General features: G+C 38.3%; 1 protein-coding gene across 4 annotated transcripts in view; it reads right to left on the minus strand.

Annotated features, from left to right (window-relative positions):
• Nucleotides 1-328: 328 nt before the first annotated feature.
• Nucleotides 329-14,911, minus strand: part of KCNK2 (potassium two pore domain channel subfamily K member 2) — a 225,661-nt gene continuing 211,078 nt past the window's right edge. For 3 of the 4 annotated variants that reach the window (XM_027565604.1, XM_027565605.1, XM_027565601.1), the window contains exon 7: nt 329-4,005. In XM_027565604.1, the coding sequence (XP_027421405.1) occupies nt 3,688-4,005 (318 nt within the window). In that variant the 3' untranslated portion in view covers nt 329-3,687. The remainder of the gene's footprint in view (nt 4,006-14,911) is intronic. The other variant, XM_027565603.1, reaches the window with a different exon arrangement.

A 14,911-nucleotide genomic window follows, 5' to 3' on the forward strand; every position in this document is an offset into this window, starting at 1 on the left:
TTGAGTCAAACAAAAGAGCAGAGTCAAAAGTCCTGGTCATTGGAACTAATCCCTGTCTTTTAAGAAGGGGTAGCTGAGATTTGGGTGGGGAAGTACCATGTGTGACAAAAGCTGTATAAACCTTTGAGGTAGGGTGGGATGAATGTGGCTCCTGGAGTTATGAAGCTTTCCTCTTATTAAGATAACCATAATAAGTTACTCTCAAAAGTTCCAACCCAAAGTAACCAGGTTACTCCATGCCATCTTGGAACCAACACATGAGCATATGCAAAACCGGTAAGTTTCTCTGGAAAAGACCCTTTTAAGTAAAGTCATGCTGAAGCAAAAATCATATATTAATTTTAATGCAGTTATGAGTATTCAAATAGAGACATCTTTTACTTTATACAAAAGCAAATTTATACTCACACTTTGATAAGGAACGCAAACCACAAATAAGTTATGATTTTTACTAGAACAGCAAACATTTTTTAAAGGAAAACAAAAGTTGATCTAGGCCTCCAGTTCTTAGGCATAAATAGCTATCTCAAATCTTCAGAATGTCTACATTTCTTTTTTCTGGTGTTCCATGTAAAGTTTTTCTTGATCTCTTTGAACTCCTAGCCTTCAGAATCAAAGCATTCTATGGAATTTTTTATATATAGTGAGGTGGGATTTAGTTCTTCAATCATGTGTTCCTTAGAATCTGAGAAAGAAACCAAGCCTTATAGCCTGTTATTTTTTGAAGGTCATGACATATTATTCAATTCCCTCTTGGCTTTAGAAGTTTCACTTTTTCCTATATTGCAAGAATGAAATATTATTGGAAAAAAAAGACTGTGTGACATGAACTATGGTAGTAGAGTACAGAGATTTATGTAACAAATTAAAAGAACTCCAAAATAATTATTTTACAGTTACTAGTTGTAAGGCAGATAAAAAGCCTTGTCTAGAATCCATGTCTGATTCCAAATAAGAGAGTTCCTAATTCTTGCTGGGCTTGGTACTTTTTGTTCTCAAATATCCTTCAGGGCAAAACCACTCATTCTTAAATTAGTCCATTTTAAAAATAAACTCATAGGTTATGTCAAAATCTTAATCAACGTTCTCTCCACAGGAGGTAAACAAAATGAAGCTTGAAAAACGAAATTGCTATGATATGTACACACTTCCTTAGATTTCCCCCAATTCTAAGGATAATGTTGGGGACCAGTTTTAGGATATTTACTGAATATCAAGGTGCTTGGGAATGAAAAATTAAATTTATGTAAGCTACTGACAAGATATATAGTCCAAATATTTGGGGTATGAGGTCTAGAAGATTAGTTGGCAACTACCTTCTTTAGGCTTCAATACTGCCAGGATGTTTGACTGTTTTTTTTTTTTTTTTTTTTTCTTTCTTACAAAAACATTAAGGTGCCCATGTTCAGCATTCCAATTACTTCAGGCAGGTCAAGACAAGGTCTAACAATGACAAAATAAGACATTGACATAACAATTTAATAGAAACAATCTTGCATTTATATGCTCTTTAAAATATCATATTTCAAAAGTGAAATTTCAGGATTTTTACTTTTGATTAACAGCCACCAAGAAGAACATTTGCATGTGTTTAACAAGCGTGGAAATACTGCATCAAAAATATTTCTTGAATACTGTGAACAAAGGAGCCACAAAAACTCAGCATGAACTGTGACATCCTGGAGTTCTGCACAGCCAGGATCAGATCTAAACCCTCAGTAGCAAGCAGGAGACTCAGAAGATGCTGACTTTAATTACAAACTTTATTTGTCAATACAATTCACAGTTTATACATGGTGCAATCCACCATATGAACTTTCAGAATAGTTATCGAGGAAATGGGTGTAGCTTTTCTTCTAAAAGAGCCTGACTTTCCAAAATTTTGGTTAGAATTCTTTAAGTTTATAAAAGTACCTTCAACAAGTTAGCTGAATATTTACATTTCTAGCTTAAATTTTGAAAAATAAGCCTCTGTTAAATTTTCTTTTTTTTTTTTTAAGATCCTGGGTTTATTTTTTAAGACTCTAATATGAATGCCACTTATTCAAATACTCCCACCCCCAAGAATAAAAGTCATGTTTTGCAATTATATTTAGGGAAATCATTTTCTTTCTGTGTTTTAAAAATTTTATTTACAATGTACAGCAGATCTATGTATGAAAATAAAAGAAAGAGGAGCGATCTACTAGGTGCCTTTACTGAATTTCTTCTGAATCCTGAAAACCTCCAAAGAGTTGCAGGATAGAAAATTAAACTAAAGAGGATTAACAGCCTTTTCTATCTTAAAAAAAAAAAAAAAAAAAACTCTCAAGATTTAAATTGTGCTATAACAGCTTTTTCTCTAATGTCAGAGATGAATTATGCCTGCAATCTGCATTTTTCCAAGTGCAAAATCACAGTGATCCAGTTTCAGCTTCTGCTCTCACACTCAGCCACAACTCCAGAGGTACACCCACGGAAGGCGAGGGCTGTGCCCAACTCTGCTTATGCATCCCCTCCCCTCACTGGGCACAATTTACCCAGGGAAAGAAAACCATATAAGCCTTTCATACATCAGAAAACAGATAGATGCTGGCAGTATAATGTTTATTAGCAAATGCTTATAACACATTGTTTGGCTCTCTTCATGTCATCTGAGTGGCAATTCACACCAATCGTCTAAATTCATCTTCAATAATATCCATTTTAACAGTTTTCTTTTGTCAGATCACTTATGGATATATATATATATATGGATTTTCTTCTTCCAACTTTAAAAAATGTGTGTATATATATATGTGTATATATATATATACACACACACACACACATACATAGTTAGTAATAAATGATAAATTTTAAATACTGCCAGGAAAAGAAGGGACTGTTTGGGAGCAGTCAATTTTACTGGCCTGGTAATTACACTGTATACATGTACCATTGGTACCCGAGTCAAATAAATACTCAGAGGGGCCATCTTTGCACCTCATTTCTCTGCAGTGCCTATAATGCTAGGGTTTCTGAGTGTTGCTTCAGTGTCCATCTAATTTGGCATCTATTCCTTCTTCGGGCATCATCACTTCGGTCATTTTACACATTTGTTTCCAGCAAGGTATGGTATTCAAACGGGAGCTGTGGGGAAAAGGGCTGTGGAGTTGAGCCTAGGGGTGGGGCAGGGAAGGAGAAACCACACATTAGCTAGAGAGGTTCTGTTTCTTCATAAGATAAGGCACTGACAGAAAATTTCTTAGGTAAAAGGCTGCATAAGAATTTCTTGCCATTTACAAAAAGAAATGTTGTCATCCATAAATGGTCCGTATCTAGGCTCAGTTAGGTAGACCCTGAAAAGTAAGGACTGATCCCTCAAAACTACATTATTACCAGAAACAATTATAATTCATTCTGAGGCCTTATGGCACGTTAGGAAAAGGGAGCAAAACAGTCTGGGCACAAAAAAGGCATCAGACATCGCTTGTTTTATTCCACTCGTCAAAGAAAGTGGACTGTTCAACAAGCATCATCAAAAAAAAAAAAAGTGCTGGCTCAGAATTCCAATTCTCTTGATGGCAGATGACCATGATGGGTGTATCTATTTTTTTCCCCCTTTGGAGCTCATGCACAATTTTAAAAATGCTACCAGCAACAGTCATAAAGAGCATATAGAAGTCCTCACCTAATTGCTATGCCTGAGGCTCTTCAAAGAGAGGGCTACTTAATGTTCTCAATAACAGCGATTTCCTCGCCCGCACAGTGTGGTGTCAGTCCGTTCAAATAGATACTTTCTGTTTTCAGTAAGGAAGGCAGGACATCCCTCTCGCTGGCCAGGTGGTTCACAGACAGGGTCCTCCTACAGGGAGTCAGCTCCTGGTTGTGGTTTCCAGCCAGTTCTGCAGAGAGCTTCCGCTTAATGGAGGTGGCGCGCTGGAACTTGTCATAAATCTCCACGCTCAGCCGCCTCCTGGTTTCCTTGAATTCAGCCGTGACGTTGGCTGTCCACTCAGCAGCATGGGCTCTGAACTCTCCCACCTGGAACACGCATGCAGAGAAAAGACAGACATACCAACAGGATAGTCAACATTCTGCGTGCTTTATCCTCTGATCATTGTATTTGGACACTTTTGAAAAGGAGGTTGTAGCTTTTTGTAATAGGAGCCATCTGAGAATTGAGGTCACTGCGCAATTTGTGAAGAGCAAGATTCCATTTTATATAGATACGACTCTAAAAATGAATCTGTGAGCTTAAACTCTATTAACCAAATTATAAGAGAGGTACTAGATGTCCTTGTTTCTGGAGATGAGTCCTGTCACTGATGCTATAAAAAGGCAATCTCTAACTTTTTAAAATTCTGGGAGTTTTTTTTTTTTTTTTAATTTGTAATTTTAAGAAGTATTTGAATGTGAAGAAGTCAGGAAGACATAGGAGAAGCAGCAAGACAGAGTAAAAGAGCCTGGAATGTGAAACCAGGTGACCTGGTTCTCATAGCAGCGATGCTATTTGCTCTGGATGTAAACACAGATTTTAGAAACCAGAAATGGTGTGTGCAAGAACTCTGAATTCAACCCCATACTTGTCATTTAGGAATCCTCTGTTTACTAAATAAGCAACAAAATGTTTTGTCTCTGCTTCCAGGGAAAGCAAATAGAAAAGGACTGACAAGTTTATTGTGAGGCCCATTTGGAGAATTTCCAAGCAATAGTTCCTCAATGAATATTTATGGAATTAATTAATTTAACCTGTCTGAGCTACCATTTCATCAGTTGTAGAACAGGCATCTTTATAGCATATTCCTAACAGGATGGTTGGACTGATGTAGTTCAACTGCAATGTAGTTATGATGGTAGCCTTTGTTTGAAGGTTAAAGAAAAAAATATTGCCAAGTCCTAAGCATGTGACCCTAAAGAATCTGCCTGCAATGCAAGAGACTGGGGTTTGATCCCTGGGTTGGAAAGATGTCCTGGAGGAGGGCACGGCAACCCACTCCAGTATTCTAGCCTGGAGGATTCCATGAACAGAGAAGCATGGCGGGCTACAGTCCATGGGGTCGCAAAGAGGTAGACACAACCGAGCGATTAACACTTTCACTTTCAAGCATGTGCATAATAATGTTCTCTCTGACCTCTTTAAAATGATTCTGTACTTTAGTGACCTAAAATAGAACAATGACCAATCCCATGATAAACCTTTTCTTAATCAACTAGAATTCAGTAATCAAGAAGACTTCCTAGAATAATCTCCTAAGGTGGACAAGTCCCCCATCCATCGTTGGTAGCACTTCTGCTTTGGGGGCCCACTTCACTCACTTTTTAAATGATGTGGGCACCTCCTTAGCTGGCAAGTGACTAACTACAGCTTTGTTTGGTTTTGTTTTACCTCTGTTACTTTTCGTTTTAAATTTTGATATGGGAAACATAATTGATAGTTTCTGCTATAGTTTGAATTCCTAAAAATTCATATATTGAAATCCTAACTCCACAGGTGATTGTATCAGGAGGTGGGGCCTTTGGGAAGCACTTAAGTCATGAAGTGATGCCCTCATGAATGAGAGCAGCATTCTTACAAAGGAGAATCTGGAAAAATCCTTCACATCTTCCACCATGTGAGGACACAGCAAGAAGGCTCTGGCTCCAGACCAGGAAGAGAGCCCTTTATCATGCTGACACTATGATTTTGGATCTCCAGAACTGTGAGAAATAAATGTTGTTTATAAGATCCCCAGTGTGTGGTATTTTGTTATAGCAGCCTGATGGAACTAAGTGAGGTTCTAAATATTTACACTGAAAGTCATAGATATGTGTGTGGGTTGTGGGGTGGGGGGTGGGTTACACAAGATGGAAATTGTTCAAATATCCTTGGAAGGTGGCACATAGCAGATCAATTCTTCTGCATCCACCCATAATTACATACATGCACGCATTTCATGATCTACTTTTTATTTTAAAAAATATTTTAAAATACACTTTCTACTTGTATTGTCCTAACAAGGAATAATTGCTTGTTTTCTGGATCTGGTTTTGGGAAAAAGCAAAAATGGAAAAATGAGAAGTTTGTGGCACACATAATTCGCAAGATCAAGCATTCCTTAATCACTGAGGCATCTTAGAGGGAACCTACAGGAAAAGAAGTGCTAATTTTATAGGAATTCAGCCTGAAGATTCTTACTCTTCCCATAAGGGACTCTGTGTGACTGCACTTAGCTCCAAAAACAATTATTGAGAGTTTAACTCTGCTTTGGGGAAACTCTCTGGTTAGGTAGTATCGATCAGTGGTTAGAAATGCTGAATCACTCCAAACACACTTATAAATAAACCCTCTAACTGTTTATATTCTTTTTCTGTTTGCCCAGCTGTCTTTTTTATTAGACTAAGCATTTTTGAGTCTGGGGTCTATACTATATTTATTGGGGTATATAAAACATCTAGTGTCTGGAACAGAAAAAGCACTCAGTAGAAATTTGATGAATTGCACTGAATTAATAAGTAAACACTATTCATAAAGTTTTGAAATAAATATTTTTAACATAAGTTAAGAGATTCAGTTGTTTCTCTATCAGTTTTGATTTAATTTTAAAGACTTAAAATTGCCGTATGCTTACAGAGAGAACCTGATTAATATGGTCTTGAACAAAACAGTTATCATTGTCCAACATATCATTAAATTCTCCTAGTTTACATTACAACTAGATAATCTCAAGCAGTGTGAAATTTGCTGTTTAAAATGAAACAATTGCTACTGATGAAAAACTAAACATTCTATCTGACTTTTATTCCCATCTTACCAATGATTTTATTAAAAAGGAATTAACCTTTTCTATTTGAGAATTCATAATTTTCTAAGTGTAAAAAGAAAAAATACTAATATACTATTTTCTATTATGAGCTTATATTAATAGTATGGTTAATATTATAAAGAAAACAGCTAAGTGTCTACATATTTGTTTAAATAAATGTTTGTGAAAAGTGTAAGAATTAACTACTATATTCAATTTCCTCCCATAAACGACTGGTTAACTAAAAATAATCACTTTCTTAGAGGACAGCCATCTGAGTCAGCCCCTAAATCATGCCTCCAGTCTGGAGGCAGTCAAAACTGATGGACCTAAAATTAGGTCTTTTCTCTTTTTGAAATTAGTTTTTATTGGTGAATGTGATTTACAATGTTGTGTTAATTTCTGCCGTACAGCAAAGCGAATCAGTTATACATATATATATACCCATTGCTTTTTAGATTCCTTTCCTATATGTCATTACAGAGTATTGAGTAGATTCCCTGAGCTGCACAGTAGGCCCTTATTAGTTATCTATATTATACATAGTGGTGTGTATATGTCAATCCCAATCTCCCAATTTAGAGGGAGGGATAAATTTGGAGTTTGGAATTAACAGATACACACTACTATATATAAAATAGATAACCAACATGGACCTACTGTATAGCACAGAGAACACTACTCAATATTTTATAATAACTTATAAGGGAAAAAATCTGAAAAAGAATAGATATGTGTATATGTATAATGGAATCACTTTGCTGTATACCTGAAACAAAAACAACATTGTAAATCAACTATACTTCAATAAAAAGCTTCTTATTGTTAATAATAGATTTTGTGTATCTAAAATGCAGGTGTTAATACTTTTATTTGCTAATTTTCTATCTCCTACAACTAGGATGTAAGTTCTATGTATATCCCAGCACCTAGGATAGTACCTGGTATGTGGCTGACTTCTAAGAAATACCTGTTAAATGAACAAGTATATGGCCCCCAAATTCATGTTCTCTGTCATCTCGCACCTGAATGATAACTAGAGCCATAGTATAGCATGCATACCACCACTGGTCTTTCTTCTTTGTTCTAACCTTTATTCCTCCTCCCTTTCGGTGACCATTAATATTTTTGCAAAAATGGTCTTATATTAAACATACCGTTTTGCAAATGGATTTTTTTCACATAGTTAATTTTAGTCTTTTTTTCCTATGAGTAGTCATTATACTACGTCATGGAGAAGGACATGGCAACCCACTCTGGCTACAGTCCATGGCGTCACAAAGAGCTGGACACGACTAAGTGACTAACATGGAGAAGACAATGGCACCCCACTCCAGTACCCTTGCCTGGAAAATCCCATGGACAGAAGGGCCTGGTGGGCTGCAGTCCATGGAGTCGCTAGGAGTCAGACACGACTGAGCGACTTAACTTTATTTTTTCACTTTCATGCATTGGAGAAGGAAATGGCAATCCACTCCAGTGTTCTTGCCTGGAGAATCCCAGAGACGGGGGAGCCTGGTGGGCTGCCATCTATGGGGTCGCACAGAGTCAGACACGACTGAAGTGACTTAGCAGCAGCAGCAGCAAACGACTAACATACACACACACCACCTCATAGTTTATACTAGCTTCCTAGCATTCCACGGGATGGCATGCCCCTGTTGATGAATAAGGGTTTGTTTTTTGTTTGTCTTCTTTTGCTATAGAAAATAATACTTCAGTGAATATTCTTATACCCATATCTTGGTTAATGTGATCAAGTATTACTAGAAGTGGAAAAACTGTGCCAAAAGATATATATATTTTCAGATTTTGAGGATGCTGAAATTTCCATCTAATCCCTACTGTCTTCAGACTCAAGGTTCCCAGTCATCCCACTATTTCCTCTTTTTGCACACTGAGGTAACCTCTGTCTTTTCACAGCAAAAAAAGCACCAGATCATGGATCCTGCATAGAAACTCTTTTAGAGATTTTTAATCATCTCTATTGTGACTGGAAATTTAATTGGTCATTAAAAAAAACGAACGCCTTCCTTAACTTTATCTGATTTTTCTCCAGAAGCAGGTTTCTTGAAGTCACCATGATCACTCAGGTTGCACCAATGACACACAGCTTTCTGCAGAGCAAGGTGCTTCTACAAATTAGTGATTCCTGCAAATCAGTAAAAGCCTAAATACAAGTAAATCTCAGACTGGTCTGAGTTCATAACTTTTTAATTTCTCATCTTTAACTGCACTCAAATCTCTGGCAGAGGCTGGTAGAATACTGCTTCTGGGGGCATGGTTTTTTTTTTTTCTAATTTTTCTGGAGTTCCCAGGGGTGGAAATGCCATCTCTAGAGGTCATAAGGGCTGCAGCTGGAAATGTCATCAAACAGGGATAGGAGGGGTTAGCAAGAGGTGAGAAGAAGCCTCCAGTTCCAGCTCTGTCACTTAGCTGGGTGCCTATAGCCAAGCAATTTAACCTTTTTTGAGTTTCAAAGTCCTTATCTAAAAAGTAAGGTTATAATAATCTGTTTATGTGTGTGTGTGCATGTGTGTGTATGTGTGTGGGTGTCTGTGTTCTTACAACATAAAGAACTGCACGATTAGTGATTATGATGATAACACTGGGTGATGATGATGCGGTTTGCTAAGGGCACTTAAAAAGCTTAAAGGAAAGTACCAGATACAGAATAAATGATATAGAATTGAAAAACAATGGGACATTTTCCCCTGGAATATAATTCTCAGGTTCTAAGCACCCAGTGGCAGCGTGGTCCAAGTTCTCTGATACTCTCACCAGAAGTGCTACAGTTGGATCAAACCCAGAGTTATGGAGATCTTCACGGCATGAGGTGCTTTGAGAATGTTGGAGACATACATAAAAATTCAATTGGCCAATCATCCCAGTCAGAGACACTGAATGATATATTTCATTACTCAAATGAATGTCAAGGCAAGAGATTGTTTGTGTTGGCCTTATCCTCATTATTACAACTGAAGTAATACTGTAAAATATAATAGTGAATTTATTGTATCACTCAATAAACATGTATAACTCATAATAAAATGGACTCATTATTAATATAGGTCTATGTGATGGGATGAAGTAAATTTTGTATGCACAGATAAGAGCTTACTATGTGCTGGGCATTGTTCTTTTAAAAAATATGAACTTATTTAATATTTACAACTCTGTGCGAAAGATTTTTATTATTTCACAGAAGAAATTGAGGCTAGAGAGGTTAACAAACTTTAGACACACAATGAATATGCCAGGATTCAAACTGGAGGTCTAACTCCAGCATATTGTTTTGCCTCACCAGGAAAATCTTGTTAATTCTGAAGGATAAACATCTTTGGGAGGAGTGTAAGGCAAAGTCACATTATGTGGAAATCCACCCTATAGCAGGGTATTATGGTGAGGATCTACCACCACAATTTCCTAAAGATATTGAAAAGAATGAAAATTTCTTCATAAAACATGCACTAGGAGCACTTACCAATTCAATAATGATATCTATTTCCCCTCTATTGTGCCCTTATTTTTCTGCTCTTACTATTCTTCATGATACTAGACAAGGAACATAGCAGTTCAAACTCAAAGCAAAAAAAAGAAAAGAAAGGAGAGTCCCTCAAAAACAAAACTAAGGCCACCAACATAGTTACTTATTCCCATTTGTCTAAAACATTCCTGACCTGAGAGAACTGTCTATACCAATGTATTCATTATTCATAAAATAGCACATTGTATCCTAAGAACAGATTCATATTTTTAAATGATGATAAAATTGTATGTTCCAACTCTGAAGGTGCTCTTTTGATTTCAAAGACGTTAAAAAATAAGGTCCAGAGATCAGTACATTTATATAAGTAAATTTTTCCTCCATTGAAATGTTAATGCTTATGGATAATTAAAATGAATCTTCATGAATTAAAGCATGTTTGTTGCATCAGGTTTTTAGAAAAATTGGTCAAGAACTTATTCAAATGCTGAAGTATGTCATCTCCCTAAACTAAGCAAATCTACAAACAATAATAACAAAGCTGAAGACTCCAACATGAGCAGAAATAGCTCCTAGGGGATTGCCTTCAGCTCATGCACAGGACTCAAAGAAGAGACCTTCCTCTGTATTCCACGTATTCTTAACATTCACTTAATTCTCACGGCCCGGCGATCTGATTTACAAGAAAAGAAAGAAAATGGAGTGCTACAGACGGTCGCTTGCTTTCTAAACGCTACTGGAAATGCTCTCATCCTTGTGACTAAATGCAGCTGCACCGTTCTCTGTCCTCCTTTTGCCTGATCTCAGTAGCAAAAAAAGGCATTGGTGAAGACTGCGTCCCTCCCAATGAGTCTTTGCTCTTAATTTCCAAATCAGTACATTTTCATGTTTTTCTTTTTTTTAAACCATTCAGGTTAATTCTCTATCAACCTAGAGGGATCATTTTCTTTCATCCTCCTCTTAACTACCTTTGTACCTTAGGCTTCTATTCTTCTCGTTTCCTCTGGATAACCATATCCTTCCAATCAAGTCCATTAAAATCTATTTGCTGACAACTCTCAAATATGTATTTCTAGATCAAGTCTCCCTACTGAATTCTGTATCTGTACAACTGACTGCTTATGAAACAGCTTCATTTTAGATGGACCCCAGGCATCTCAAATACAGCACATTTCCAAATGAAATCCGTTAACTTCTTAAACCTGTTCTTACTTAATTTCTTATCACAGTGAATAGCACCATTAACCAGCAAGTTTCCTAAATGGAATTTCAGTGATAATCCTTTATTCTTCCTCTCAGCCGATCAACACCAAATCAACCCAAAGTCTTGCTGATTTACCTCTTTTTCTCACTATTCCATGTACTTCTCTCTGTTCCCACTGCTAAAACTATTGTCTAGTCCATCATTTTGTCTCATCTATATTATTTCAGCAGCTTCCTAACCAGTTTTGCTGACCTAAGTCTATCTCCCTTATGTGTATTCTTCACACAACAGCCAGAGTGCCCTTTAATAAACACAAATCAATCAACTATTTCCCCTTCATAAACCATACAATTGACATTCATTTCACTTAGTTCAAATTCCTTGAAGTGGCTCATTTGTATTAAGGCTTACCTACTGTTCCAGCTCAATCCTCACTCTCAACTCTCTCAAAAGTCTACTCCTGGGGCCATTCTGAACGTTTGTTTTTTTAATTTTTATTGAATTTGTTATAATACTGCTTATTTTTTTGTTTGCTTGTTTTGCTTTTAGCAGTGGGGCATGTAGGATCTTAGCCTCCCGATCAGGGATTGAACCCATACTCCCTGGATTGGAAGGCGAAGTCTCACCTACTGGACAACCAGGGAAGTTTCTGAACATTTCTTTAATTTCCTCAAACATGCCACTCTTTCTTGTCTTTCATTCATTCATTACTTACTATTTTCTCTATCCAGAATACTGATTCCCAGTCTTTCTCTGGGATATTTTCTACTCATCCTAAATTAGACATCTTTATGGGGCCATTCTCTGATCCTCTAGACATCAGATCACTTGATATCTGTATCTACATAAGCCTGTACTTCTGTACTTCCCTGACATTACTCTCATCACAACTTATTACAGCTACACGTTTAAATGCTCTTTTAGCTTCATGTCCATGGAAATCTTCAGGCAATAATACTGGAGTGAGTTGCAGCTTCTTTGCTGCCTGAGCCGCGAGGGAAGCTCTTTCATGGTAATAGAGAGGGTTTGTCTGCCATGTACTATTCAGTATTCTCAGAACCTGGAGGAATATACACGTGGAAGTTCAATAAGCATTTGTTAGAATGAATATCAATAACCTCAGATAAACAGATGACACCACCCTATAGCAGAAAGCAATGAGGAACTAAAGAGTCTCTTGAAAGTGACAAAGAAGAGTGGAAAAGCTGGCTTAAAACTCAACATTCAAAAAGCTATGATCATAGCATCCGGTCCCATCACTTCATGGCAAATAGATGGGGAAACACTGGAAACAGTGACAGACTTTATTTTCTTGGGTTCCAAAATCACTGCAGATAATGACTGCAGTCATGAAGTCAGAAGATGCTTGCCTCTTGGGAGAAAAGCTATGACAAACCTAGACAGCATATTAAAAAGCAAAGACATTTCTTCGCCAAGAAAGGTCCATCTAATAAAAGCTCTGGTTTTTCCAGTAGTCATATATGGATGTAAGAGTTGGACCATAAAGAAAGCTGAGCACCAAAGAATTGATGTTTTTGAACTGTGGTGTTGGAGAAGACTCTTGCAAGTCGTTTGGACTGCAAAGAGATCAAACCAGTCCATCCTAAAGGAAATTAGTCCTGAATACTCATTGGAAGGACTGATGCTGAAGCTGAAGCTCCAATACTTTGGCCACCTGATGCAAAGAACTGACTCGTTGGAAAAGATCCTGATGCTGGGAAAGATTGGAGGCAGGAGGAGAAGGGGACGACAGAAGACGAGATGGTTGGATGGCATCACCGACTCGAAGGACATGAGTTTGAGCAAGCTCCAGGAGTTGGTGAAGGACAGGGAAGCCTGGCATGCTGCAGTCCATGGGGTCGCCAAGAGTCAGGCATGACTGGGCGACTGAACTGAACTGAGATGAATGAATGACAGACTAATCAATCATGTTTTGAATATACACTCCAGTAAAAGAGTCTGCTTCTTAGTGACTGTACTGGGATAATCTTGGTTACTTCAGGAGGGAAACATGGCCAGGTTTATTTGAAGTAAAGGTTCAAAGCATGTTTCCTCAAAGTTTTTAGTCTTTGGAGAGCTTCCTCAGCATTCTAAGAAGCCTATGATGCTGCTAATGTCTTCTTTCACAGTGAAGAACATCATGCTTCTTGTACAGATCCCTTAAATCAAAATTCCTTTCCTTTCCCTTTTCCTTCTGCATGCATGGTCAGCCAGGTCCAGCTCTTTGTGACCCCATGGACTGTAGCCCAGCAGGCTTCTCTGACCAAGGAATTTTCTAGTCAACAATACTGGAGTGGGTTGTCATTTCCTCCTCCTTGGGATCTTCCCAACATAGGGATCGAACCCATGTCTCTTGCATCTCCTAGCACTGGCAGGGAAATTCTTTTTTTTTTTTTTTAATTTTGGGGAGACCAAGTTTCAGTGAACAAGGCCCGCACTTTATTTTCCAAAGTAGTTTTTATACCTTAAGTTGCGCATAGAGGATAATGGGGGAAGGGGTGGAGTCATGCAGGGACAGCAGTTCCTGGTCCTAGGGAAATTCCTTACCACTAGCACCACCTGTGAAGCTCTTCCCTTCTCCTTGTGTGTTAGTCATTCAGCTGTGTCCGATTCTTTGCAACCCCTTGGATTGTAGCCCACCAGGCTCTTCCGAGCATGGTGAAAGTGAAAGTGAAGTCGCTCAGTCATGTCCGACTCTTTGCGACCCCGTGGACTGTAGCCTACCAGGCTTCTCAGTCCATGGGATTCTCCAGGCAAGAGTACTATAGTGGGTTGCCATTTGCTTCTCCAGGGCATCTTCCCAACCCAGGTTTCAAACCCAGGTCTCCCGCATTCTGGGCAGATGCTTTAACCTCTGAGCCACCAGGGAAGTCTTCTCCAGGCAAAAATACTGGAGTGGGTTGCCATTTCCTTCTCCAGCTCTTCGCCTTCAGTTCAGTTCAGTCGCTCAGTCGTGTCCGACTCTTTGCAACCCCATGAATTGCAGCACGCCAGGCCTCCCTGTCCATCACCGACTCCCAGAATTCACTCAAACTCACATCCATCAAGTCGGTGATGCCATCCAGCCATCTCATCCTCTGTCGTCCCCTTCTCCTCCTGCCCCCAATCCCTCCCAGCATCAGAGTCTTTTCCAATGAGTCAACTCTTCGCATGAGGTGGCCAAAGTATTGGAGTTTCAGCTTCAGCACCAGTCCTTCCAATGAACTGATCTCCTTTAGGATGGACTGGTTAGATCTCCTTGTAGTCCAAGGGACTCTCAAGAGTCTTCTCCAACACCACAGTTCAAAAGCATCAATTCTTCAGTGCTCAGCTTTCTTCACAGTCCAACTCTGACATCCATACATGACCACTGGAAAAACCATAGCCTTGACTAGACGGACCTTTGTTGGCAAAGTAATGTCTCTGCTTTTGAATATGCCATCTAGGTTGGTCATAACTTTCCTTCCAAGGAGTAAGTGTCTTTTAATTTCATGG

The sequence above is a fragment of the Bos indicus x Bos taurus genome, chromosome 16 (genome assembly GCF_003369695.1).
Source record: "Bos indicus x Bos taurus breed Angus x Brahman F1 hybrid chromosome 16, Bos_hybrid_MaternalHap_v2.0, whole genome shotgun sequence".
In the NCBI taxonomy this organism is placed as follows: Eukaryota; Metazoa; Chordata; class Mammalia; order Artiodactyla; family Bovidae; genus Bos; species Bos indicus x Bos taurus.